The sequence below is a fragment of the Anabas testudineus genome, chromosome 7 (genome assembly GCF_900324465.2).
Source record: "Anabas testudineus chromosome 7, fAnaTes1.2, whole genome shotgun sequence".
NCBI classification, from domain to species: Eukaryota; Metazoa; Chordata; class Actinopteri; order Anabantiformes; family Anabantidae; genus Anabas; species Anabas testudineus.
Window position 1 is genome coordinate 10,772,335 of NC_046616.1, and position 27,775 is coordinate 10,800,109.

General features: G+C 42.5%; 1 protein-coding gene across 3 annotated transcripts in view; it reads right to left on the reverse strand.

Annotated features, from left to right (window-relative positions):
- The window catches only part of casz1 (castor zinc finger 1), a 118,797-nt gene that overhangs the window by 10,870 nt on the left and 80,152 nt on the right, over positions 1-27,775 (reverse strand). For 2 of the 3 annotated variants that reach the window (XM_026368348.1, XM_026368345.1), the window contains 11 exons: positions 22,649-23,209; positions 16,118-17,015; positions 14,128-14,193; positions 11,348-11,444; positions 8,607-8,771; positions 6,785-6,957; positions 5,460-6,325; positions 2,039-2,171; positions 1,631-1,694; positions 508-671; positions 70-192 (listed from right to left, as the gene is read on the reverse strand). In XM_026368348.1, the coding sequence (XP_026224133.1) occupies positions 70-192; positions 508-671; positions 1,631-1,694; positions 2,039-2,171; positions 5,460-6,325; positions 6,785-6,957; positions 8,607-8,771; positions 11,348-11,444; positions 14,128-14,193; positions 16,118-17,015; positions 22,649-23,209 (3,310 nt within the window). The remainder of the gene's footprint in view (positions 1-69; positions 193-507; positions 672-1,630; positions 1,695-2,038; positions 2,172-5,459; positions 6,326-6,784; positions 6,958-8,606; positions 8,772-11,347; positions 11,445-14,127; positions 14,194-16,117; positions 17,016-22,648; positions 23,210-27,775) is intronic. The other variant, XM_026368346.1, reaches the window with a different exon arrangement.

Consider the following 27,775-nt stretch of genomic DNA (forward strand, 5'->3'; position numbering starts at 1 on the left):
GTTAAGCAGCAAACTGAGATGTAAACGCTTAAGGTATGTTTCCTGATCGTGAACCAGCGTGACACTCACTTAGCATGTTTTATGGCCCCATCCACGGTGCTGAAGAGTGCACCGCAGTCCTCTACCAGGCAGTGAAAGTGCACTTTCTGAAGAAAGTCACACTGAGCCTCGCAGAAGTCATCCGTGTCAAACCTTCACACAAACAGAGAATAAAAACGGTACATTTATTTCCATGATTACTTAACAAAAACCAAAACAACAACTGGTTTAAGTCCCCATCTGACAGTAAATGCTTGTGCATCTATTGTACGGTAAGTCATTTCAAATTCCTGCCTGGCCAGATTCTTTCAGATTCTCTACATTTCAGGGGGTTTCCAGTTATACAGTATGTGAGCAAAAGAAATTAAAAAGGCCTGACTGATTTCTCAGTATTGGAATGAATGGCTTAGATCTAACTTCTCTATGTGAGTCCAGCCTAAAGGACGCTGTGCACGTTCACTCTTATACCTGCGAAGATATGTCCTCCAGATCTCACTGGGTTTTTCTGGAAGAGGCCTCTTCAGCACTCGGTTCAGATACTGTGCTGCCTCCGAGTTGTCACTGCCCTGGCCTGCCTCCAGCTCTGTCTTCAGGTTCATGGCGTTGAAGACGGCAGGGTTCACCTGTGACATCTACAAAACACCAGGCACCGGGTTAGCTATGCATACGTCAGCTGGTCACGTGCATATGTTTGCAATGGTGTGAGAGTTAACACGCACACACACACACACATAAATGATTTGGCGAGGCAAAAAAGCGCAGCCAGATTTACAAACATCCCGGCTTTTGCTTGACTACAGGCCAAGTGTATTTGCCAGGCGTCCACCGGGAGAAACCGTGAACCCTTTTATGTGACATGGTGGCTTGAATCAAACCCCCCCCATGCTTACATGTCACAAGAAGCTGTTCGACTAAAAGGCTTCAAATTCCTCCGCTGTCTGAGTGCAACGATTGCTGCGAAGAGAGCAACTCTGAAGTTAAGCTCTCCCGCGGAGAGGTTAAAAAGGACGACGTGTGTATGCGGAGGGGAACTTGACCAGTGGACGAGAGTAAAATAGCGGAGGCTCAGCTGTCATTGCATCATAAATATAATGAAAACCACCTGCCACATTTTGTATCAGTCAGAGAAGATGTATGATTAGGACAATGCCCCTTTTAATCTTCACAACAAAAAAATTACACATCTAAATTTCCATACGCTAACATTTAGACTTGGTAAAAAATGAGGGCATTGCCTTCCTGTTTTTCTCTCCTCTGACTTTCTAATCAAATAATTTATAACATCTCTATAAATAAATGTAGAGTAAGGCGGGGGAAGAAAAAGTATAAAGGACGAGAAAAAATGGACGGCGAGTTCAAAACAGCTCATCAAAAAACAAACATCTCTATATATCTGGCATGGCACCAGCTACTGCTTCATTATATTAATTTGTGAAAGGTGCAGTGAAAATTACACTGTATGAAAAATGGCTGGAAAATTTAAATGATACAAACTCATCTTATTAGCGGTGAAACATTAAAAAACAAACAGGCCCCTCCGTGTCCCACTAATTTGTCTTGGGATGAAAGGCGTTTGATCGATGGATCTTACCTTATTCATAAGCGAGGATAAAAGAGATGTATTCCCTGGTACAGGGTGTCCGTTTGATTCATTACTGGAACAAGGAAAATGAACAATGTTTAGTCAAGATTTGCATGAGAACAGTAAATATTACTATTTATCACACAAGGTATGCCTGTATAATGAAGAAGAAAAATCCCGTCTTCTTAAGAAATAAGACGAGTTGGAGGGAATTAGAGTTGAAGGTTTGTGTGTATATGCTTCTCAAAGGTGGAGAAATAGGTGGAGGGTTTTATAATTGTATGCACACATACATAAATTAGATTTCTTTGATAAATAATTGTGTATATTACCCTGACTACCAAGGATGCAGAAATCATCTGTCAATCAGAGAAACCTTATTTCCTTGTTCATATATGACATAGTATATCAATGTACCTGTGGTCTTTCTTGCTCAGGTCCAGACTGTGCTCCTGTGTGGATTCTTGGGAGGCCCCGGAGTTGCTGTCCACCGGCTCCTGCTTCACTTGAACCAGACTGAACTGGCTGGCTGAAGCCGGCTGTCCATTCCCTGAGGATTAACCCAGAGACGCAGAGGAGACAAGAGACAACAAAGTTATTGTTGGTCAGCATTATTATTCTATGATGAGATTCAATCTGACTTCTGTCCTGGCCCGAAAAGAATACTCCGAGTGATAATTATTGCAAAATTATGTCAGCCCGTCAAGCCTTTTAAATGGTGATTGAGAGGCGGGAGATATGAGGGAAAAAGACTCCTTTTTCTGAAGCACTTGTCACAACTCATTTGCCAGGCTGCCTCTTAACTGGTCATTAAGTGAGATGCTAATGCTGACGGAAAGTGGCAGTCTCAGATTGGCCCCCCCCCCCCCCCTCCCTTCCCACCTTCCCGTGGTCGTCGTTGGCCTGACAACGGACGGCAGCCAGTGCCACTGAACGTACCCACAAGGAACAGGGGCGCTATGTCGGTCAGATTGGAGCTGACAGCCAATCAGATTGGTTCAAATACCATGACCTCTTGATCACATTCTCCTCCAAATAGGTATTCAGTGGATGCTGTGAGCGACGATAAGAGTGTTGAAATTAAATAAATAAAGACCAGGAGACAACGTGGGGTAAAAATGCTGACAGGAAGGTGAATACTGCCCCACCCCTGGATCCCCGAGGGATTGAAATATTAATTTGTCCTGGGGCTATTCAGAGAAAGCAGGGCTTTTGGCAGACGATGAGCTGTGTATGTTTTTTTTTTTTCTCTTTGGCTGTATTGTATTCATTTTATTTTTTTGTCTGTTTGTTGTGTGAGGGCGTGCATGTAGCCTCTCAGACGCTGTGAGAGTGAAGAGCACCAGTGGCTGTGATTGGTTTGGTGAGGAATCTGTCGTTTAGGAATTGAGGCTGGTGCTGAGGGATTGTGACAGGCAAGGTCACGGGCAACCAAGTGTGTGCCCTTGGCCCTCGGCCCTGTGAGGCCCCTCTCCTTTTTTCTTGCTGCGGAGAAAACAAGACGCGCCTATGTAAGGGGGAAACGGACTTTTTCCCCCCTGCTAGAAGATGACCCAGAGACATATCAAGCAGAATAGGAGTCGAAATGCAAGTCTTGGGCCTTGTCAGCTGAAAGCTAGGAGATGGGGAAGTGTCAGTGTCAGTTCAATTTGACAATGGCTGAGGTTGGAGGGGCAGAGGGTGGGGCCAGGGTGGGGCTAAAGGAAAACAGCAGTCAAACAATTTTGCGTCTGGTTTGAGGTCATTCAATGCTTACTAAGTCTCCATCCGATGCGCCATCCCTCCCCCCCTCAACTTAATAAGAGTACACCCAAAATTAACTAGCCAGACAGATCCTGCCTTGTCACTGACAATTACATCAACTCTCAGACTAAATGAGAGCACATTATATCAAGAACAGCCACACACTATATGATCCACACATGATCACCAGGCAGAGCAAAGCATTTCTCCACTCAGTCAGAGCCCAAGTTGTCTGTTTAAGTTGGATTCAAGTGCACAAGTCTCTTACTCTGTTGCACATTGTGAAGTTATTTTTTCTATCCATTTCCCAAAGAGGGAGAACAAATGAGTTTGACTCAAAGCAGCTTCTTTCTGGAAATTATCCAGGAATAATGTACCACCATGTAATTACTCCGGATAAGACACAGAGCTTGTGAAAGATCATTTGCACTGTGTGCCTAATTAGTAAACCCTTCAGATGCTTGAATCACTGGGGAAAAAAAAAAAACACTTAGGGGTAAATTAGAGCGGAACATTAATAAAAATACTGAAAGCAGAAACAGGAAAAATGCACAATTCACCACAATAGAAGCGAAGTTTCACAACCCCATGAAAAAAATAAACACTGTGAAAAATAGCCACAAACACTGTGACTTTTCTCACACCTTTTTGACAGAGAAGCACAAACCACTTCCTCAACATTTTAGCCCCAAATGTCCTGTTCACACATTTTATGAAGCAAATATGAGAAACAAAACCACAGCTACCCCCCCATCCTGTATCTGCACGGAACTTTTACGATAAAGTATTTGATTAAGATAGGAGAGCTAATTTCAAACCCGCTTTGTTATCCAGCAGCGAGATCTAAGCTGCAGCCTCTTAGTGAGTCAACAAGAGGGGTGGTGAATGCACCATCTGTGGAGGCACCACCCTCAGTGGGGGGCTCCCCAATGCTCCCACTACCTGCTGCAAGCAGAGGTGGAGCTCAGCCTGACAGCCTGGGCTCAGCTCAGCTCCCCGGAGCAGCTGCCCCAGCTCTCTCCCAGGGCCTGTCCTGCTCCAGGAACACCACCAGGAATTGTAATCCTTCCCAGTCCCAACATCCGGAGATGCTCCCCCTTGCAGGCCCATTTACAATCCGCACCCCACCTGCTCAGGCTCAGCACAGGAGGCCCCTCTGCTACTGAATGCAAGACTGTGCTCCGTGGTGCATTATCAATTTAATGCTTTAACTTCATTTTCATTTTTCAGAAGCTTTGTTTAGAACAATATGATAAACGTAGACAAGGCAATTACTGCCAACATTTATGTGGGTTGTGTTTATGCTAAATAGATATTGACATGTTTTGGTGGGAACAGAGGCTTTCTAGAAATTCAGAAAGTGTGTCTTTGCTGATGCATGCAAGTGTGTCTGAGTTCTTGTATCAGTGGAAAAAAAAAGCTTCTTTCTCAGCTCTGGTACATTGAGTCATTTCTGCCTCAGTGATTCTGTTTTTTTTTTATCAGTTTGCAGAGAGGAGACAAAAAAAACAAACAAACAAAAAAAAAATTTTTTGTTCTCGCAATTTCTGAACTTAATTTCATTCCACCTCCATTTGCTTGGAACGGGCGCAGACACAGATAAGAGGCCAATGATGAGGAAACATGTTCAACACAAGCCCCAGGAGCCCCCACTCTGAACATCATAAGAGACTTTTACAGGCTGTACTCTCCCCTGTCAGCGCATTTATCTCCAAATGGATTGTGGGTATCTACCGAACGATCAACATAATAACAAGCCCAGAGCAGAGGACCGGGCCTCCAGTATGTCCCTTTAAGCCTGAAAGCAGCACTTTTTCTGCCTTTCGCTTTACTGTGGGATAGTGATAAAAATGACCTCTGAGTGCACTAATTCTCAGTCCGCACAGAAAACATTCGTATTTGTGGAACACACAGTTTAGAGGGCTATTGTTTGTCATATATTTTAATGTCTAATTTGTGTCTAATAGAGTAACAATCAAAGCTGAACTCTGCAACTGAACCAACCAATTATTATATTCTGTGTATTTAACTGGTTCTGAGCATTAGGTAAGACCACCAATTTGAAAGACAGTCATATTTAATTACAGTGACTGACCTGTGTCTGAGTTGCTGGAGGGCTTCAGGGCAGCAGCAGCCAGTCTTGCCATCATGGGTGATATCAGACCTTTGCTTGCTGAAATCTTCTCCATAATGGAGGAGGTGGCAAAGGAGGTCGGGGTAGATGCCATGGCTCCTTCAGCCCCTGCTGTGGTGCAGCCTTGGGTCTGTGAGTCAGTGGGCATGGAGTGGGCCCCAGAAGATACAGCTGATATGAGGCTAGCGGCTGGCGGAGGTGGTTGGAGGGGCAGCCTAGGCATGAGGGGGAAGAACGGATTGGAGGTGGCCAAGGCGTTGTTGGAAAGAGCGAGGGCCACTGGCATGTTGCTAGGAAGGGCCTGGGACAGCAAACTGGACATACGTTGACCTGCACTGGACAGCGAGGGAGTGAGCTTCAGGGCGTGACCTGATGTAGAAGAGGAGACAGCAGTGGTAGGTGTGGCCAACAGGTGCGGTACAGTAGTGGACTGCTGGGTCGTAGGCGAGGCACTCAGGCTGGAGTTCTTGCTGCTGATGGCCGAGAAGTCCATCAGGTCATCGTTGCTTGATTCCTCGGGCTCGTCCTTTGGTGCCAGGAAGGTGGAAGAAAGGCCCATGACACCAGAGGAGCGGATGTGCCGGCGCTCATGTTTGCGCTTGTGGGAGGTCATCTGGCTGGTCGAGGTAAAGGTGAAGCCGCAGCCCGAGCGGATGCAGTGGAAGTGGTTGGTGGCTTTGCTGTACACACATCCCTCATACTTGCACTCCTCATATTTGTAGAACTTCTTGAAGCCATCTTTGGCGTAGGCATCATCCTTAATGTGGTAGCTCTTGTGCTTCTCGATGTCACACTTATTCTTGAAGGTGAATGTGCAGCCTGGACGCCTGGGAAAAGAATAGCAAATACATATGATGCTCCCTTACAAAGCCTCCTCCGTACACCAGTGCAGTTGGCCACCATGGAGAGGGTTCACATGATTCAAATAATTCACAATGGTGAAATGATAACTGAGGCAGTGACACAGCCGCAGCACATTGAAATGTTGCCACATGCAACCTTTGCCGGTGGGATACACTCCAGTAGTCTGATGAATCAACCGAATGAGTTTCTATTTCGACTGGTTAGGTCTGTGATGCATCTCTAAAATAAGAGCTTCATGCAAAGTTGAGTGATTCTGTGATGTTTAGACTTATTAATAGGACATAGTCGTGCATGCCTTTTTAAAAAGGACTGTGCCTACATTTTTTCTGCTGCTGATGTGTTTTTCTATAAATTTATGCTTAATGTAGTTGATTGGCAAAACAATCCTGCAGAGAAACATCCATTACATTAGACTTATTCACCTGCAGTGGAAGTGTGTAGTCTTCTGCCCATAGAACTGACACCCGACTGTGCCACAGTCCTCAGTGGCACGAAATCTTTGGAAGCCATCGTTGATGAGCTGGGCGTTCTTTTTATGGAAGTTTTCATGGGTCATGACATCAGAGGTGCTGGTGTATACCTTGCTACAGCCCACCTGCAAGCAGAGACAAAGCATGACAATTGAAAAACTAGATCTGGGGTCAAAGCAGAGCTGAAAGTTTCAGTTTGCAAAGAATGGTTTGAAAAAATCCAACTTCTAAAACGCATTGCTTTAAAGAGATCTGATATAGTGTAGAAGCTATAGAGCTAAAGAGCTCAATGTGGTTAAGAAAATGCTAGTGCCCTAGAAATGGGTGGAAGAAGGCTGTTTTCTCACGTTGACAATTTAATTTGTGGTAATGTGCACCAGAGCAGTACAGGTTTCAAGTGAAAACCGAGAATTGGAAACAATCTTGTCATTGTGACAATTGGAAAAAAAAGAAAAAAGAAGTGACTGAAAGGCACAGTGGTCACAGCAGGCAGCTGAAACTATAGTACCTTCCTGGCAAAGCTGCCTTTTAGAAAATGAAATTCATATTTGGAGTGTGACGGTGCAGTCACCACAAACTTACTGTAACTCTGAGAACAAATTTCAAAGGTGGAGGGGGCTGAGAAAAACAGATGAGAGTAAGATGACTGTCCTGGTCTTTAGTTTAAAATGTTCTGGTACTCAGGAACCCTGAGAGCCAACAGACGAGGGGAAAAAAACAGGTAATGTTTGAATTAAAAGCAGCAATTGTATATCATCCCTGGCACTTTTCACCCGCACAAACCAGGCAACTTCTCCATATTGAGTAAAACAATGAAAAAAATGCCACTCTGTTTTTTTTTTCCCCCTAAATCACAAGAGCTGATGCCAACATCTGCAGGTTCTCAGGGACTGTTAAAACAAGGGCTGAAATGTCCTAATAACAATTACGCCGTTAGAGGGGTTTAAAGAAGAATATATCTCAAGCCATCCTCCGCTGCACTGCCAGTGAGAAAGCTCTAGGCACAATGACACATTGAAAATAAGCAGATGTAAAAAATTAAACAAATCCAGAAGGGGGAATAATCTTCAACGGGCTGCTTGGTACTAAAAGATGAAAAATGTGTAATTTATATAAACACCTAACTGAATTTTATCCATGCCAATTAAGGAGTGAGAGAGAGCGAAGTGGAGGGTAAGAACAAGCAGCCTCACGTGTGTTCACCCTTTTTTCACGTTTCTTTTATTTACTTTAGGACACATTTGGCCAAACTGGTCTTTAAAGACACTTTGGCGCAAATGGAAAAAGTGTGGACCGACGATTCCCTTTCACAGTTGTAGGTAAACTGTTTTGACGCTCAGGCATCCTGGAGTTGTGTGTGTTTTAACGATCGGCCTGATTCGCCATATCCGGACATCATTTATCTCGTGATGCCGTGCAACTCATTTCACCTGCCGTATTCTCTTTTAAACTGCCCTATGGCTACCACTAATGCAAAAAAATAGTTTTATAGGCTCTTAATGGACTGTGTGTAATCTGGTTTGGCAACATCCGTGTTTGCTTTGTGCGTCTAAAAGGGAAAAAGCTTTATATTTAGCATGTTTAATGTTTAAATTAGCATAAGTGCCTTCTGGGTACCTTGTGCACAGTGGGTATCTCACGTGTGGTCATATTTACAGATATTTGTCTTTTTCGTGTGTGTGCATGCGCCTGCTTGCATGCCTACTGTATGTGTCTCTGTGGGTTTCTTGTGGGTATGTGTGTAGAAGAGAAGGTGTGAATCTGAGTAGTGTACCTGCATGCAGTGGTAATGGGTACTTTTTCCATTGAGATGGCAGCCATGATAGTAGACACTGCAGTCATCGAGAGGGCTGAAGCGCATGAATCCATGCTGCAGGGAGTTGTCTCTCTTCTTGTGCATGTTGTAGTGCCTGATTACATCCTGCTTACTGGTAAACCTCTGCAAAAAGAGAGTGAAAAATGTACAGCAACAGGTTGGTGTTTATTTAAATCAGTCACAGAATCAGCAACAAGTCACATTATCTCTGTGGAAGCAGCAGCTGCAACATGAAGAAGCCAATTCATAGTTGGGGAGGGCTGTACAGACTGCAATGGAGAGGGTTGAGACGTCTTTAAATATGACACGTTCTGTGGTTATTGATTTACTCTGCATATCTAAAAGTTCAGTCCTATCTAAATGCAGCACCAGAGAAATTCTTAGCACAAGAGAAGGATCCACATGGAACAAGAAGTATGTTCCCTATACGCCCTCTGTCTACGTTACGTTTTACTCCCTCTTCCAAAATCTATGTTTTTTAATTAAGATGCATCAATTGACATGCAAGATCACAGTTCTGATGTTCCTGGCTCTGGAAAAATGATGTTCCATGCAGATGGTTTCTCAGACATGCACAGGGGAAAACAGAAGACAGCAGAAACAAACAAACAAGCCAACCAAAAAAACGTTTTCCCTTTCAATTCGCTGAGATATGATTCCAGTTTTAATTAAAGCATTAACACTCGCTTTTGGTGCAGGCTTTGCCTGTAATGATGAGTGAATATGCTAAGAGACCCGCCTTCTAAAATTACAATGTAAATAAATAAAGAAAGAAAGAATCCCTCCCATATCCAGCAGTCGGGAAGGGAAAACAGAAAAGTCACTCCACAGAGACCTGCAGCAACCAAATCTGCTGTAATTGGGCTTAAGCTGATGTTTCAGAAACTGTAACAGGAGAAGTGCAAATCAATGAAACAGTTCTTCAATCCATGTTTATCTTCAGTTGAGGGAAAAAAAAACATCAGAAAGAACTATTCTAAAAAGCAACTAATTGCTGTACAAAGTAGGGTAATTGCTTTGTGTCATGTTCCACTCACTCACAAATAAAAAGCTAAGATCTCACACAGCTGTTCATTCCCCTGCTCTTGGCCTGTTTCCCACTGCATATTTCTGAGATGTTTGACTCCTGTAGGAGCAAACACTTCATTAGGATTTTTAATCTAATTGATGAATGTTTTAAATTCTCAATTTTTTAAGTCGTTTTGCCGAAACAAATATCTTATCTCGGTCCTGGGCTTCGGTATCTAATGGCGATGATGACCGGAAGATAAGTTGAACTGCGGTCATGGTACATTCGATCCATCAAGCTGTCCAAAATAGGCCACAGAGAGAGCTGACTGGGAAAAAGATCTCATTTTCAGTTGAGTGGTGATGAAGGTTGGGAGCCACTTGCTACATTTATTTTAGGATTCCCACTAGTGTGGCAAGATGCACACTCTCCCTCATGTACAAGTCCATGAAAGGAGAATGTTAAGACTCAGCCAATCGCCCGAAGGCTGGCAGTGGGATAATATTCCAGGAGTGTGTGTGTCATGTAACATTTCATGAGTTATCGCTTCGAAAGGGGCTGCTCATCACTGCCTGGATGTTTTTTTCAGGGTATTGACATCCCCGGAGCTGGTTTCCAAAGCATGGCTGTGTTTCCACGCAAAGCAAAAGCAACAGAGAAATGTGAACCTGACCGTGGAAATTGCCATGATAACCTGAACTAACGCTCTAAATAATGACATGAAATGATTTTCCTTTGTATTCCTCCAAGAATGTGTCTCATCAGACTGTGAAGTGGGACTCATGCAGAAAATGAAAGCTTAGATATGTAATGCTTTTCACCACATAAACAATATTTATCGAGTAGTAATCTCCCTTGATCAGGAGCAGACAAAGGAGATTACGGTTGAAGATGGCTTAATTCAGAAAATGGTTAAGAAAGGATGGAAAACACACACAGCTTTAGCAGAGCATGGATTTTTTTCTTTGACATATTTGACAAATCTACCCATGTTTGTCTAACTCTCTCAGGCCATATGCTACAGCGAACACAAGGCCTGTATTATGATCTGCTTTGTGTTTTTTCCCCTTCCTGTGCCATACATGACAACTCCTGGGACAAGGATAAGATTAATAACGTGAAAGGGGATTAAAGGCAGGCCTCCAGTCGGTGGCAGATGTCTTTAGAAAAGAGAAGACATAGATAAAAAAAGGAGCCATATTTCAAGCATATTTACAATTAACCCTTGAGATAAAAGGCCAATTGTCAAAGATCAGCGGTGCCTGGAAGACGCCTGCTAAACGCCTGCAAACGGAACAGCTGCAAACACCCTCAGCCTGTTTCACAGACCAAAGGCCAACAAACTTTTCATCTTTGTAAACTCTGACTGGGTGTGACTACTAATGAAAGATGACACTGATGACAAAGATTCTGTTTGTCTATGTTGGGAACGCCACATCCCCTTGGTCATGTCCTGAAAACGGAGAAGATGCTTAGCTTTAAGTCACCTAACCTAACCTTTTAACTTTATGAATAAATAATGCATCTTAAGCACTCACTGGCTGATTTCAAATAGAGGCAGCTGCACTTAGACAAATGTCATCTTTACCTTATTTTTGTGAGAAGCTCAGAGGCACCTGTACGTTTGCAGCATACAGGTAATTCTACATGTGTATTTGGGTGGTGCTCAGAAAAGTGATAAAGTACTCACGCTCACCTGGTAGTTACACTCAGGGTCCATGCAGTGGTAATGCTCTCTGTACTGATAAGCACAGTGCACGTGCCCACAGTGTTGACTTCCAGAGAACCTGAAAACCAAGTAACACGACACAGTTGAACAGATGCATTTTTTAACAGCCATATTATGTGATAAATAAAAAAGGCCACGAACACATCAGAGGACAGAGACGAGAAAGCTGAATGTCGAGGCAGCTCTGCTGAAAACACCGTACGTCTGTGTGACTCAAAATTAATCAACAAGCAAATCAGGAATGATTAGTGAAGAAATTATTTTAAATTCCAAGAACAGCACAAAATAAAACAGGTGAAGGACTTTTGAAAGGCGCTGCGCTTGTCTCACCTTCAAAGTCGCACAGCTCAAACCTTCAACCTCGCTACTGCTTTCCACACTGCTACAACAATTTACCCGTCTGTCACACCAATTTCAGCCAAATTAACTCCATTTATTTCCAAAGCAGCCGTAAGAGACACTTATTACACTGAAACCCTTTCCCTTGACACGCATACACACACACCCGCTCAAGGATCAGGAAGCCCATGACTACTTTATTTTTCAAAGCTGTGAAAACCCTTGTCAAATTAATGTGCAGTTCTTTCAGGTTAACCACACTTTTATTCTGTGAGGAAAGGGGTCAGGTGTCCCGAGATGTTAGGATAGCGCAGTCGACTTTTCGCACCATATTCCTTTTACACTCTCACCGGCAGCCCAAAAACAGATTCTAGTGTGCCGGTGGTTTAAAAAAAGCTGCTGTTTGCTACAGTACAGCTACTTTAATAGTGGTGATTATAAGCCTGACGATGATGACTGTTAAAATCCTCCAATTACCAGTGAAAACACACAAATAAACATTTGCACTGCTGCTGCCAAGAGCTCCATCTGCTAGTGCAGAGGAGAGGGGGAAAAGGGGGCTAAGTAATATTTTTTCCATCTCTCTTTCTGTTTTTTCCTTGTTAGGATTATCCCAGAGCTACATTTACAGATCACTTTGCTGAGTTCATTAAGCTAATTGAACGGCATATCCACTACTCTTTTTAAGTTGGCTCCGCGAGCGTGTGTGCGAGTGTGCGCGCCTGAGAAATGATGATGGAGGTTGAAGGGGGGGGGGGGGGTTTGATGGCTCTTTCAGAAAAAAGGCGAAACCAGTCAAAACAAGTTGAAATATGAGCAGACGCGCAATAAAGTCGACATCCAGCATGCCTGGCCCATTAGTGTTTTCTATACTTTTCTTTCATATACATACACATACATTTACACTTATGAACATCCCCCCCCCCCCCCCATTCCCCGGAGACTATGACCCACCCCTCCGCTCATTGCCCAGCTGTATCACTTTGCCTCTGGACAATTCCCACTTGCCGCGTCAGGGGGCCTAATGGGCCGCTGCTATTCAGCAGCAGATTAAATATTAATATCGCCACGATACAGAGATTGCAGCGCATCTCCAGTTACAATAGAGATGCACAGATCAAAGTGCTGAAGCAATAGTGGGTGCATGAAAGCATTTAAAGAGTGAAAACTGCAAGTAAACACTACGAGGGAAGCTCTTTAAAACATCAAACTGTAGTGTGGTGAGGAGATGAAGAACTTTTTTTTCTCTTTTCACGAGGACTGGCAATAGCCCAACACGTTTACAAACCTGTTTTTTTTTTTTGTATTAGCATGCACTCATTAGCCCTAGCTCCAAAGAAGACCCTCCCCCTGCCTCTACCTCCCCTCTCTGTGCTACATTTGCCCTTTTTATGAGCCCTTCTTTTCCATTTTTTCTCTCCCTCCTCTTCTTTCCTTTCTCTCTCTCTTTTTTTTTTTTCCCAACCCCAACACGGAAATTGAAACTGTATCTGGGCTTATCTTCAGCCTCCCCGTGCATCAACTGCCGAGATGTTTAGACAAATTTTATGCATTATGCAGCGCAAATATCAAAACAGTTCTTGGCAGTGCCAGCAGAAGCCTCATTAAAAATTCCTTAATTAAATCTTCTTGCAAAATGTAATCAGTCCAAGGAAGGGGTTTTGTGTGTGTGTGTGTGTGCGGAGAAGAAAATGTGTGTGTGTGTGTGTGTGTGTGTCAGTCAGTGCCAAGGCTTTGATTTGTGCCCTTCATGTTATGGCTTGGAGAAGTAATCATTAACGCCAAAGCCACTTTGGCTTTTCAAATGCTGTTTTTCTTTCTTTTTAAACGGAATAAACAAACAAGTGATAATCACCTTTCTAGTGTCGCCACAAAATGAATCCAGAATGGGAGACATTGTTCTGTGTCCATTGAAACGCAAGATACCTCCCCTCCCCTTATGTTTTTTTGTGTCTCTGTTGGTGTGAATGACTGACTTTTTAGATCAGTCAGTTCCTCGTGTGTTCAACAATAAATAGCAGAACTAAAAAAAAAAACAAAAAAAGCCCAGTCTAAGCTCATATCCTCTCTGTGTCAGTCACAACTAAGAGTAGAGAGTTTCACAGAATGATGTTCTCCTAGATATTTTAGTGTTACACACCCTATGAGCATTTATTCAACCAGCTACAGTACGATACCATCAAACCATTTCTCTTTCATTACCCCTCATCCTTCTACTTCCTCTCAGTACATAAATTTGAGTCTTTCTTAATTAATTTACTGTGCACAGAACATTCTCCTACCAGTCTACCATCTAGTTACATCACTGAATAAAACACACCATCAGTAGATAAAAAAGGTTAATGTCTGTTTTGAGTGTATTTTTTCATTGGCGTGTAGCACACACTGAGGGATTTGCATACCTGGCAATATATTTCTGGTAGAGGTTGATGTCGTCGCTGGCGGGTTTATCTGGTGGCAGGCCATTTCTAATGCAACAGCAAACACAAAAGAGACAGGATTAATGGTGGGGTTGGGCTGCCTGTTGTTAATAAAAACAAACTGACACAATATTTACTTACAAGCCACTCCCAAACTTTGGACTATCAATATACATTTTCTTGTAGCATAACAGCGTTTTCATGCGCCGTATGAATCAGGGATGGAAGGCACACACTTTGATGCATGGCCTCCCAACAAATGAAAGGCAAAATGCAGGAGCAAAGGGACATTAATCTTTTATGGGGGTATTTTGGTGAGTGCTCGTATGCAAAATTGGATAATGGGGATGTGGGAGAAAAGCTCTGAAAGGGTCTTTTCTGATCATCTTTAAGGGCCTTTGCTCTAATGCAGATGTCAACTTGTCTCCAATCAGTTTGGACTCTGTTCAAATAAAGATGTAAGAAAACACTGCAGCTTCAAATGCACGTGGATCATGCTAATTACCTTCGTTGCAGCTTCAACTCAGTCAAATTCACTTCAAAACGAGGAATCAAAAGGAATTTATCACATTACAGAGCCATGCTGGGGAATGCTGTGTGCTTTTTGTCACCTGTGATGTGATTCCATTCATGATGCAAGCGGCATTACTGTCTGCAGAATGACAGTCATAATACAGTATTGGTTCTGCTTGCTGCCTTTCAGCAATGGCATTTAGCTCCATGTGAACAACTCCACACGGGGAATGACCTGAGGTTAATCTGGCCCAGAGGGGAGGATGTGCTGCCAGACATTCTCCCTAGCATCTCTTCTCTTCCCCATATACGCGCACCAGACTGGGTCAGTTAGCCAAGCTTGCAGCACCACTGATCCCCAACCTGACAAAGGCCAACGCCTGAGGGAGAGGTGCCTGAGGGCTCTTGAACAGTGTCTTTGATAGGTCTTGACTAACTAGAGACAAGGTCAAAACCAATCAAACAGACTCTGGGAGCTCTCTCCTACTGCCAGTGCACATGACTGTAGGCTAGCTCCCCAAACCCCTCGTTTGCTTCCTTTAAAGTGCACTCGTCAGGCAGTGTTGAGTCGGCCCCTGTGACTCGCCGGGAGGTTAGTCATGGCTCCAAAGTAATTAAAGGGAGAGTTGTTACACCCTAGCCAAACGAAAGAAGTCAGTCACTTTGCGATGACTGTGCTAAATCAGTCTCCACGGAGTGCTACAGCGAGTAAACACTTCATGTGCCTTCGCAACTCATCATGTCGTGGTTCTATTGGGCGCTATGCGCTATTTCACACTACATTCCTTTTGGCTGCTGTGGAGGTAGCAATTACCTTTGCGTTAGGCTAACTGACTCACAGTAGCAGTTAAGTGTATGTGAGCTTCACATTAGCTCCAAGGTGTTCCACTGAGAGGCTATCAGTGTGAAGAAGACAGACCTCTGAGCTCAGAGTCTTTTCAATCCACCAGTAAACTTTAAATTAGAATTTTAATAACAGGTCATGTGACTTATTATCAGATTTGTAAGGTGCATGCGGTGATTTGGTATAAATAACTTAAGCAAGATGACACAAGATTGTTGTTGTCATCTCCACCCGGTTCTGTAAATGTTATGACCTTTTTGTTAAATGTGCCCTGGAGGTCATGTTTTCTGCACTGTTGTTTTTTTTTTTTTTCGATGCTAGATTTAGGTTTTGGTCTGGAGAGCAGCTCTGTTTTGCTAATTTTTTACTGCACAGATTTTAACCTTTTTTGTTTTTTGCAAAATCACACTAATGTCTCTAACTGTCTAACTCTAACTTGACAAATCTAACAGACAGTACATAGGAGACTTTTTTTAAACTGTGGCCTCATGATATGCTTTAACTTATCATGCAGCGACATGTAGGCGTCCTTAAATAAGCATTACCGATCTCTACTTGTATTAAAAAGATATTAAAGCAAAAGAAAAAGTCTGTGCTTTGTCTGAGCAGACTTACTTAACGGAGGACACAGTGCCAGTGGTGATGGAGTCAGTCTTGGAAAAGCTGGACTTTAGGTAGTCAGAGGTGTTGAAGCTTATGTGTCCTGTCTGGTCCATTGTGAGCCCTGGAGCAATGCTGGCCCCAACTGATCCTACGGTTGGGACACCAGGAGCTCCTGGGTTCCCTGGCGCGGTAGCGAGGACATTGGGCATCAGGGAGGTCTCGGGATTTCCTGGCATCAGCTTCTGAATTGTTCTGATGTCATACTTTGAAGGGCGGCCCACTTTGCCAGTCTTAAAAGCAATAGCACCGCCCATGTCAGGATTGCCCTCACCAGGCTTAAAGAGGTGCAGAAATTTGACGTTCTCCAGGTCGTACTTGGAGGGTCGCTTGTAAGCATTACCATTCTGCTGCTGTAGACTCTCGCCCATCTTCAGCTTCTGAATAAAGAAGTCATACTTGGAGGCTCGGGACATGTTCTGCATGTGAGAGGGATTGGATGGCTGAGATGTGCCCAACTGAGGTCCTCCTGGCTGTTTGTGGTCCAGGCTGGAGGGGTAGATCTGTGCCTCGGCCCCTGGGAGGCACCCGGAGGTCTGGAGCATGGTAGCACTCTTATCTTGGGCCAATTTGGAGTTGAGGTCGTCTGGTTTGGGTGGGGAAGCATGCAGGGACCAAGGAAGGGTCTCGCCAGCTTTTAGCTTGCGAATGTACTCTTCATACTTGGAGAAACGGGCACGCCGTGAGGCCTCCTCACTGCTGAGGGATGAGGGGTCTGAGGTAGCAGCTTTGAGCTTCTCAAAGCTGATCTTCTTGGTCAGCTCATCCCTTACCTGCTGGTCATCATAACCGAACATTCCTAAAAACTCATTCATTGTGTTGGCTGCATAGTCTCGCAGGGCAGATGCTTCTCCTGCACACAGGAAAAAAAAAGAAGAGGACTCATTTTTAGGATGTTTAATTCTTACAATGACATCAGGTTTTTCGATTTTAGCTGTGTTACCAGTAAAAAATGTGTTTGCTGAATAGAGTTGAGTAAAGTTGAGTAAACCTCAGAGTACCTCATTGGTGCTGTCGAGCATTACTGTAATGACTTTCACAAAGACAGCGTATACATAAATTAGTATGACTGATTTTTCATTTGCGTAGTGAAACTGAACCCAACGTAACCCATCGCTCAAGACATCTTAATTTAGGTCACTAAATCAGTATACTAAATGGTTGCATTTCATTTAATATTGACTGATGTTCGCTTGACAAGTGTTACACTGTCACTACATTTTGGAGTTGAGGTGGACAATATATTTTTTTAGTTTGGCAACAAATATGTTAGTTACAAATGGATTCATCTAGCAAAGTAGCTTTGTGTTACAAGCGTGGAATATATTTTGTTGATTCAATTAATGAAACGCTATCTCACCTTCCGTTTTGGCAAACACATTGTGATAATGGAACACTGTTAATATATTCAAACTATATCTACTATATTACGATATCTATATTCTGAACAATCAGTGTTTATAATTGATGTGATGCCATTATCCGTGTTATTTCAGAACTGTAGTAAATTTGACAACAGGAAAAGTGACTCTCCACTGTGAGCTGCACCAGCGTCTGTACATGTCTGTGTATTTATGTGTCTACAAACAAGCCGTCTGAGGCAATGCTCTTCCTGTTTGGTTGCACTGTAAGTCAGTTCTGCAGAATTTGCGGGTGACTGTACCCAAGAAGACGGCGAACACAAACTTTGTTGTGATTTTCTATACTCATTATCTTACTGGATCAAATTTAATGAAAAAAAAACACTTTTGAGGATAGAAAATTAAATAGATATTCTGCAATATTTGAATTGGAAAAATATACAAGTGAACAAAACCTGTTTAAACAGATTGATAGACATGAAGTTACACTATAAGCACATTTATCTATAATTTGTTATCTGGTCACTAATGCTGAACATTACTAAAATGACAGAATTACAACTACTATCTGCAGAGGAGTTATGGCATGTTAAGTGCATTTCATAAAGTCCCCTATGAAGCTTGGTGCAAGTTATTTTAAAATAACATGATTACCGTGTCACCTTCAAAAGTGAACAGAATGAATCCTTTCCTCTTTTTACACATTTGTGAACTGAAACATCACTTTCATTTTAAGAGTCCATTAAATTGGACAACTTCCCCAAGGACATAGGCGAAATATAGTCAATGTATAGTTTAATTGCATTATGTGGAGATTAATTCTGGCCCATTAACTTTCATCCAGGTTGGTGCAAAGGGTCAGGGAGTGGGGAAAAGGGAAAAATAATTTGGCCTGAAAGCACTGGAGGGACAAAGCTCTGCATAACGAGGAAGAGCATGAAGGTAAGGTGGAGAGGAAGGGTGTGTGAGAGGAAAAAGAGACAAGGATATCCCACGAGGCGGCTTTTCCCCTGTTTGCTGAACCCACTCTATTCCAAATATCTCCTGCTGTCCAGTTAGCCGAACGCAGACATGTTAGTAATGCACCAGATGAGAAAATCACCAGGGTCATTTAAAACCCTTGGTCATCTTAACTGATCCTCAGCACAGCCACTGGGAGTGGGATCCAAAACATTTTTTAAGAAACAGTTTTACAGCTTTATCACCACCAGAGCAAACATGTGGTACCAAGAGGTAACACCACCTATCAGCAGGGTAATTAATACACAAATATTTCTGCTCTTGTCTCAGATTTCTCAGTTATTGCTAAATCAGTCGCTGTGCCCTGCTTTTCACATCTCCTGTGCAGCATGTAAAATAATCCCCAAATTTCCATTCACTGCATTGGGGTTGCTCTGTGCACTGGATCAGTATGAAAGAGTATCTGGTGGATCGAAAAGGCATGAAAAATTTAAGACTGGATCGGGTATTTGAGAGGAAATACCTGTATGTTTGCTGCAGATCATTTTAGCAAATCTACTGTGTTTTCACATGTAATGAATCCACAGAATGATGTAAAGTATATACATACACAAGCACTTGCTGTGTGGTCCAATACAGTTTACCTTATCCTACACTTAAGTTGTTTTTGTTTAAGCTTGAAAGGAGTGTGTGTGCATGAAGGATCATTAGAAATACACGTGAACCTGTGCATTTAAAATGTCATTTGGATAAACATTCTTCTCATTTGATTTAGGTGTTTACACCCTTAGTGCTTGGTTGGATTTTACTGCTACTGTATTTATAAGGACACGTCAGGTCGCAGTGTATCATATAGCACTAAAGTTAGGACAGACCAGGTCACACCAGTAAAAGGAAATCAGGAAAAGGACCTACACTTTACAGAGTGAGGTGGGGTATGATGTTTAAAAAGAGCTATATAGAATTGACATTTTTGAATAGGAATCATTAAAAATCTATTTCATTACTAATAAAAATTGGCACAATTGCTGACGGTTGCTTTGGATCAGGCATCAAATTAAAGAAAACATCTATATTCTGGTGGCCAATTCTGTGGGTTATTATTGAAGAGAGACTAGTGGTTTCGGTCATGAGAGAACTGACATCCCTTTTTTTCATATTCTATTTGCTTAGAGTATTATCACCACCTTCTGCAAAAAATTAGCAGAGTCTCTTTATTCATCGGCTGAGCCATGTGGCATGCTATCAATGAAAGGCAAATGATTTGACTTGAACGGATTATGACTGGGACCAACAGAAGATAACCTTTCTAAAACACCATGGAAATGAGTTTTCTACTCATGCCCTATCACGCTACCTCTTAATGATATCTTGTCACACAAGGTAGGAAACTGTGTACGGTCTATGGGTTAAGGTAGGATTAGCCTCACCACCCATGGTGCCACCCTCCTATAATAAAAAATAAGTACTGTATATACATTAATAAACCTATTTTATTACTGTGTTATTTTAAAATCTACAAAAAAGTCATTTCTAATCTTGACACTTCTGGCACGTAAAATCCAACACACAACACAGACCCTCCTTGTCTATATTTGAGGCAATTAGGCCACATTTTCCCTCCCAGATATGATAACAGATGGACATTATATCTCCTTTTGGCTGACCAAACATGGCCATCGGTGTGGCATAGCTTCTCTCCTCACAGCACAGAGAGACAGAGGTGTCGCTGATGATAAAAGTGCATGTTAGTAGCTATATATGGACTAATCTAGAGTTGGAATACCCTCTAAATGGTGTCAGTTTTGAACCACACATGCACAGTGTAAACCATTTGGTTGAAAAATTATTTTAATACTATGCAGGGGAATTTAGTCAGAGAAGCTCTTGAATGGGGAGATACTTTTATATGGTAAAATAATTTAGTAATTTGTAGTCCATGGTTTTTGCGGTCCATGTTAGTGAATTAGTTTAAGAGTGTTTTGTTTAAATGGATAGTGCTATCCTCATAAAGAGTTGGGATTAATAAATGACAATATGTGAATTTGTTTGGACTAATTTGACAAAACTGTACAAAGCTTCAAACTTCCTCGCTGTGTGGTTAGTTAATTAACAAGCAGTAAATTGAGAGGCTTTGAAATAGCTTGAAATGAACAACAACCTTTTAGAGTGAACCCAGAATTGCAAATGGAAGTCATGGTCAAGCTTGTTTGATCCATCGCTATGAGCATCTCTGTCATTGCTTTCATAGTTTTTATTCATTGGTTTTTTTTTCCATTGACTGGCTTTTGAGGGCTCTAATGCGACATCTAAATTATCTAGGAAAAGTATTCTGGGGTTTTGCACTGATAGGAAATCCGCACGATGCCTCAATGTGAGGAGTTAAATGTTTTGAAGGTCGCAGTTTCTCTCATTGATCTTGCAATGTTTGTTAATTACATTGTCACTGATGTTGTGAGAGATAATTAAGCCACTATGTTTATATGCATAATTATGTGCACTCTGCATCAGCCTTTGAAAGACAGCGGTGAGAGAGAGAGAGAGAGAGAGAGAGAGAGAGAGAGAGAGAGAGAGGGGGGAAAAATGTTTTAATTGTGAGCTGAGCTGAAACATGGCAATATAGATGCCCTAGTTACAATCAACAAAGAGCAACTCTGTAAAAAAAAAACAAAAAAAAACAACAAAAAAACAACAACAAAAAAACACTCTAAAGACAAGATTTGCAACCGGTGCAGTATGCTCTCCCCACAGTCTTCAAACATTCCGGCTTTGTTGTGAGATGTAAAGTAGTAAGGGAGCGAGTGGAGGGAAAGGTGCAGGCCTGCTACACAACAGTAATACATATTTACAGACAGGCATTTATGGCCATGAAAAAGACACAAAATGACTAATTAAAACCACAAAGGCTTTTTCATTTGACACTGAAATGAAACCTGCTTCATTTTCTGAAAAGCGCCTGCCCCCAGTTCCGTGTGGCCAGAGCCACTGCTGTACAGTTGGTGAAAACAAAAAGAAATGAAGACAAAAAAGAGCATACGTACATGGCTCTGAGGTAGATACCTAAACCTAGATGAAAGACCAAAAAACTGTTAAACTGAGGTGAGCAAGCACAAAACAAAACTTGTTTTTGTACCGCAACAACCGGTCTCACGTGCAAATTGCTGTTTTTTTTTTTCTCTCTCTCTCTCTGGGTGTCTGTGAAACAGGCGTTATCTATTCATATAACCGAGCATGTTTTTTTTTTCTCCTTTTTACAGCTCTGTGTTTTAACTTCAGCTATACAAAGGCCAATCTCTCCTATAGTGAGTGTGTGTCTAGTTTCAAGGGTCACAAAGTGTATAACTGTAAACGGTGCTTTCTTAAAAGATTGTGCTGTTAACGTGTGCTACTTCAGAATAACTGCTGGGAGTCTCTACCTGCTTTATCTATTTGATAATCAGTGAATTATACTGAGGGAACATCATGTCACGATTAAACTGGGCTTGTTATGAGTCATTTACGAGTATTAATCGTCTTCTAACAATAAATCCAAAGAATCACAGGTGTTTACAGGAAGGTAATAGCTCACTTAACTGTGTATTAGCACTGAAGTCTAACTTTTTTTTTATTTCTGAATGTATTTGACAGTTGATCTCTTGGATTTGACAACTGTAAAAGGAACTCCTCCACCGCAGACTACGACTCCATGTAATAGAGTAGCTTGAAGCAGTGGCTAAGTTTAGTGAGCTTAGGGAAAAATCAAAGACTCAATATGTAATCCTGGGTGTAATATGAAGCTTAGCCTGGCCCTGCCATGTGCTCTTGACCCACAGCTGTTGGGAGAGCACATAAGCGGCCTACTCCATTTATGAATTTCTTCATACAGTTAACCACATACTGACAAGTTGCTGTTTTTTCCCCACCGGCCTGCCAGTTGAATTAGTCTTTCGGGTAATAATGTCACTGGCTATTCATAATGCAACTCTAGAGCATCTCTTTCCAGTAATGGGCACACTTAATCTTATGCGGATGTGGCAATGTCACCCGCCCTTTATCTAAGTCTTTGCCCCTCAATACTATGGAGCGGCATGTTTAGAAAGGGCAAAGGTTGTGTTTGTTCAAGATGTATAAAAGGGATCGAGTGCAAATCACAGTGTGGCACCAAGGACGGAGAGTCTGAATGTACCTGGAGAGGAGAAAGGTGCTTGGCGACTCTGGGCGTCACTTGGCGGCACATAGGTGTCGTCTTTTGAAGGCCTGTCTTCAGCTTCTTTGTCGTCATGGTAACTGCCATCCTGAGACCCGGCCGCAGGCTCAGACTCATCTGCATTGTCTTCCTCATCGCTGCAGCCTTTGGGCTGCACCATGTACACGCCTTCAGGGGGCCCGTCTTCGTCATTGCTGACTTTGAGTTCATGCTCTTGTTCATCGTCAGGACCTAGCGGCTCGTCGCCGTACTCGCCGTTGACCCATTTCTCGATGGCCTCGCGCCTCCTCTGGTCCTCCTCTAGGCTCTGATTTAGGTTCAGGCTCTCGGGGAAGTTGGTCTCACTGTCATCGTAGTGGGAACTGCCACGCTCACTGTTTTCTGCTACACTCTGGTCTCCCTCTGCATTCTGGGAGCTGCTGTCAAACACCACCTGGCGGCTCAGCTTGGCACAGATAGCATTGAGTTTTAGGCCACCTTTTCTTTTGGCGGCCATCTTGGATTTTCCTGAGGTCGTTTCAGTGCATAAACTCCTTTCAGCTGGAAAAAAGAAGAACAAAAAGACACAAGATTAGTTCAGGTTGTTCAGTGTTACTGACACAGTTCAAGGAACTCCCTCCGTTTGCGTGTCCTCTGTATCACAAGTAACACATTTCACCTAGATTTTCCATGCCCAAAACTTCTACTGATTTCACGCATCACATTGGAAAAAACAACTGACAGAGAACAACGGTGACTGCTGCTATTAATAACATCCAAAGGCACTTAACAATAACAGCACAAAGCTAGAAGGACACCCAGAGATACTGTACATATCTCTCTAAGTCACACCTCTTCGGTCAGCTCAGAGTTTAACACAGTAGTGGAAAAAAAAGGAGAAAAAAAAAGCACAGGCAGCTGAAACCACAGGCAGATAGGTATCAGACCCCCTACGGTACTACAAGCAGCAAATACACGGCTACATAATCCTTCACATGACAGCGCTATAGAGACACTGTGAAATGTTATCTTCACTCTCACCTCAAGAGGCTGTGGTCCCGCCACTGAGTGGGGGGCTGCACAGCATTAAAGCTGTCAGGATGTGGAGGGAAAACGCTGCACACTTTTGAACTTTTTGGAGCTGTGTTTTTTAAGCCGGCTACTCACTGGGACTAGACTCAATAACTGCTTGTCTAGAGGCTACTGCCATCAATTCAATAAAAGTAAGTGTATGTAAGAGCGTGTAAGCTCTTTCTACACGCTCCTGTCTTTTACTGTTGATCAAGCGATCAACAGTAGCGTTGATCAAGAGAGCAATACGGGCACATCATGCAAAAAATGTGGCAGTTCCTGTGTTTTGCATACCTTTACTTAACAAGACACACTGCACAGTCTCAACATTTTTCCCAATGCGGCCTCCCTGAACAATAGAGCATGATAGAGTGTGCTTTGGGGCAGGAATGGGTGGCATTATTTCAACCCAAGTGGGGCTATCTTTATAACATGTCCTCTGATGAGGCAGGAACAGCTGCCTGTGGCATTCCATATCCAGAGCTGCCTTTTTAGGGCAGAAACTGCACTCTGTTACCTTTCACTTTATTTCCAGAGCCACCCAAGTTCACCTTCCAACAGCATTTTTAGGACTCAAAATCAAGGCCAGATCCTTATCAAGTTGTAAATAAGTTTTATAAAGAAAGAAGGAGGTGACTATGAGTAATAACATACTTATGATAAAGAAAAAAAAAAGTAGAATCACCAGGGTTCAGACAAGCACATTAGTTTGTATTCTGCTTTTTATTCAGTGGTATGTAAAGCTGTGTCAGTTGATATACTGTGAAGCTGAAACACAATGCCACAGCAGAGATATTTCTTCATGTTTGAAGTTGTATTGAATCTTAACTTAGCTGCACTGTGGTTAAGATAATACACTACTGAGCTACGGACACACCATTTCAGCAGAGAAAAATATGTGATATCAGAGGTAACAAAGTTCTATCTTAAAGACTCAATTCACTTTCTATAACAGTGAGTAGGAGCCTCTTCATTTTCCCCTCAGCCATAAAGCCAAGCACAATCATGTGTGAACCATTGCCGGCATTATGTAAATCACATCGGTGCAACATAAAATCCTGTTTTCATTTTCTTTTGCAAAGCTGTGGAATCATTAGAGGATATACAATTTGAAGGAGTTTACAGATCACCCCCGATGCCAGACAATGCAATCCCGACTCTCCACACATGCTTTCTCAGTTACTGTATTTACATTGCGGGCTTCCTCTCTGAAACAATGAGTTCAGGAATTATGTAGTTTTAAGGAGGCCGTATATCAGCGGCACATTACTGCACAATTTAGTGTTAGACAATTGCAGGCGGGGGTGAAAGGGTCGCCTTTTAGAAGACAGCAATTTAAAAAAAAAAAAAAGCTGGAAAAACTATTAGGAGGTGGAAGACATAAATTTTCAAGTTTTTTTTTTTTTTTCAGAAATACTCTCCAAAGGAAGATTGAGGTCATTTGGGTGTTGCACTGGAGGTCATTTTTTCTGTTTACTGTGTTCAGTATTTCATGCTTTAACTACCGATTTCCTTTGCATTGCAATCTCGAGCTCTTTGTAGGAAATGACCCCTACACAGTTGTTTCTTTCCATTAGTGCCTATTTATGTATGATTTTCTGTTAACAATAAGGACCGTGAGTGCTACTGTTTGAGTATCTAAGCAGGCCTGTAAGTGAATTATCAGACATCTTAAGCACATATTCAGTGTTTTCTTTTTCAAGGTAGGGTGTGTGCTTTAAAACAAATGTAATATTGTGAGCTTCCCTTGAGGAGGAACATGCTATGGTTCGATGGTTTATGGAAGCTGTCTAAACTATTATTTATGCTGAGGGTTTCTGTCCACAGCAGCTTTTTTGCCATTGCTTACAATAGCGATTGCTATGGTAACACTAAGCTGTTTACCTCAAGTCGTTTGTGTGCATGATAGCGTACAACGAGATAAAATCTGTAGGGACCTACATGAAAGAACAACTTTTCCCTCTGGGACCAACTCCCCCACCTCTCCGAGAGTCCAGTAAGCACTCTGCCTTATTAATGAATATCAGAAAGAAAAACAACACTGTCACATGCATTGGACATTATTTACAGTCTGTTGTAGGCTGGTGTGCTAATTGTCAAGGAGGAGACACCTCGGTAAGCACTGGGAGTGTGAAAAAATAGGCAGGTTTGAATTTGAACCCAACAGCTGAAACTAATTTTTCCAACTGCTTATGTTAAGTGTGACACTATTTTTACTGGAAACAGTGCAGGGCCACAATGGAGCGCCATATACTGTCTGTATAAGGCCAAAACCAGAGGAAAAAGTCAAGAAACTATTTTGAATACATTTGGACTAGGTCAGGTTCTTTTTCATCTTCAGTCAAAAATAAGTGCATCAAAGTTCTTCTGGGTCCTGTTTCTTGTCAGCGCTGGATGACACAGCTTGTGTTCTCGCGCTCTGCACTGACAAACTTACTCTTCCACAGCTCTAAGCCCCACAGGTCTTGTTGGTTTTTGATGCAGACTCTCTGTTTGTGTGCCAGAATGATATCATGCCCAATCAAGTGGTGTTTCAAATCCTAATAACGCAGTTGGAAGTGCATTATTTGTGTGAACGTGTGCAGACTGTAATCAAGGCAGCTACGCGTAAAGGATGTGGGAGTTAACAATGGCTGGGACTCTTAGGGTCACGGCTTACATACAAGACGAGGCGTCTTATGTCCAAAACTCCTATGCAATCATCTCAACACACACGACATATAGAAAACTGAATAACTCCATTCTATTATTCATTCAAAGTGTAGCGCTGCACCGTAAAAACAGAGACTCCCTGCAGTGCCGTCAGTTTGTATGAAGTGAGCGCACAGGAGGGTCTGTATATAAGAGAGATAGATATTACTTGTTCAGACTGAAGCTTATCTCTTCACCTAATCAAACACAGGTATGAGGCTTGTTGTAGATTCCTGCTGAGCTCCAACATGACTGACACAGGGACAAACCCCCTGCAATATTAGGAGTTAATTAATACAAACAGGGTCTGGGAGATGTCTGTTCATCTCAGGATTATTTTACAATATGTAACTGAGAGTTGCTCTAGCACTTAAAAAAAAAAAAAAATCATAACTTTATGAACAGATTTGGCAGATTAATCGACAAGGTTGCAGCTCCCTGTGTGTAGATCAGTGAACCTTTTTGTGTCTCTGTCTCTCGAGGGAGATGTATATGTGAGAGAGTGTGTGTGTGCATGTGTGTTTCAGAGAAATCACTGAGCCACACAGGCAAACACACGCAGACACTCTTGAAAATTACCATGTTTTTATTTGTGTAAATTTCCGCCGTGCAGGAAGAGAGCGTTTCGCCTCTTTTTCTTTCTCTGTCTCCCCTGCATGGTAGAGAGGTTGCGGCAGCCGCAAGGAAGTCAAGAGGAAAGCCACTGATGGACAACTACGCCCATGACACCCAGACCCCAGCATCTGGCCCCTCTCTCTCTTTTATTACACAAGAATAACAATAAGCAGGTCACCGACCCCGCTGTGAGATTTTGCCACAGTTTTCCAACACTCGGTGCAGCCGATGCTGAGAAATTTCCATTTTTCCGCATGCATATTTAATTGAGTTTTGTCCCAGTGGTGCGGAAATGATTTGTTTTTTGCTCTCTGTTCACTTGACTCCTCTTCGGAGTCGCTAACCCTGATTAAGACGTTCCCGTTAATTTCCCAGCGCACACCTTTTTTTTGTGCATTAATGGTTCTGATCGTCTAATTAAAACTTCTCAGCTCGGCTGCTGATCACCGCTCGTTGTGCCTCTGACCTGAAGTTTTAATTGCCGCATCAGAAGCGATAATAATAATTTTGAGGTTCTGATGATTAAAAACAATGCCATTGCCAACTAGTTGATAGATGGGGGTTTGGGGGGGCACAACTGAGGAGAAATTTATGTAGAGAAGGGATTTAGAAAAGGGACTGTAAAGGCGGGTATACACTAACAAGGAGCTAGAAGGGTGTGGGGAGACTACTGTAGGTGATCATCGAGAGCAAGGGGGTGGCAGAACATATGGAAATCTGCCAGTCCTCACGTCCCTCAGAGTCTCACGG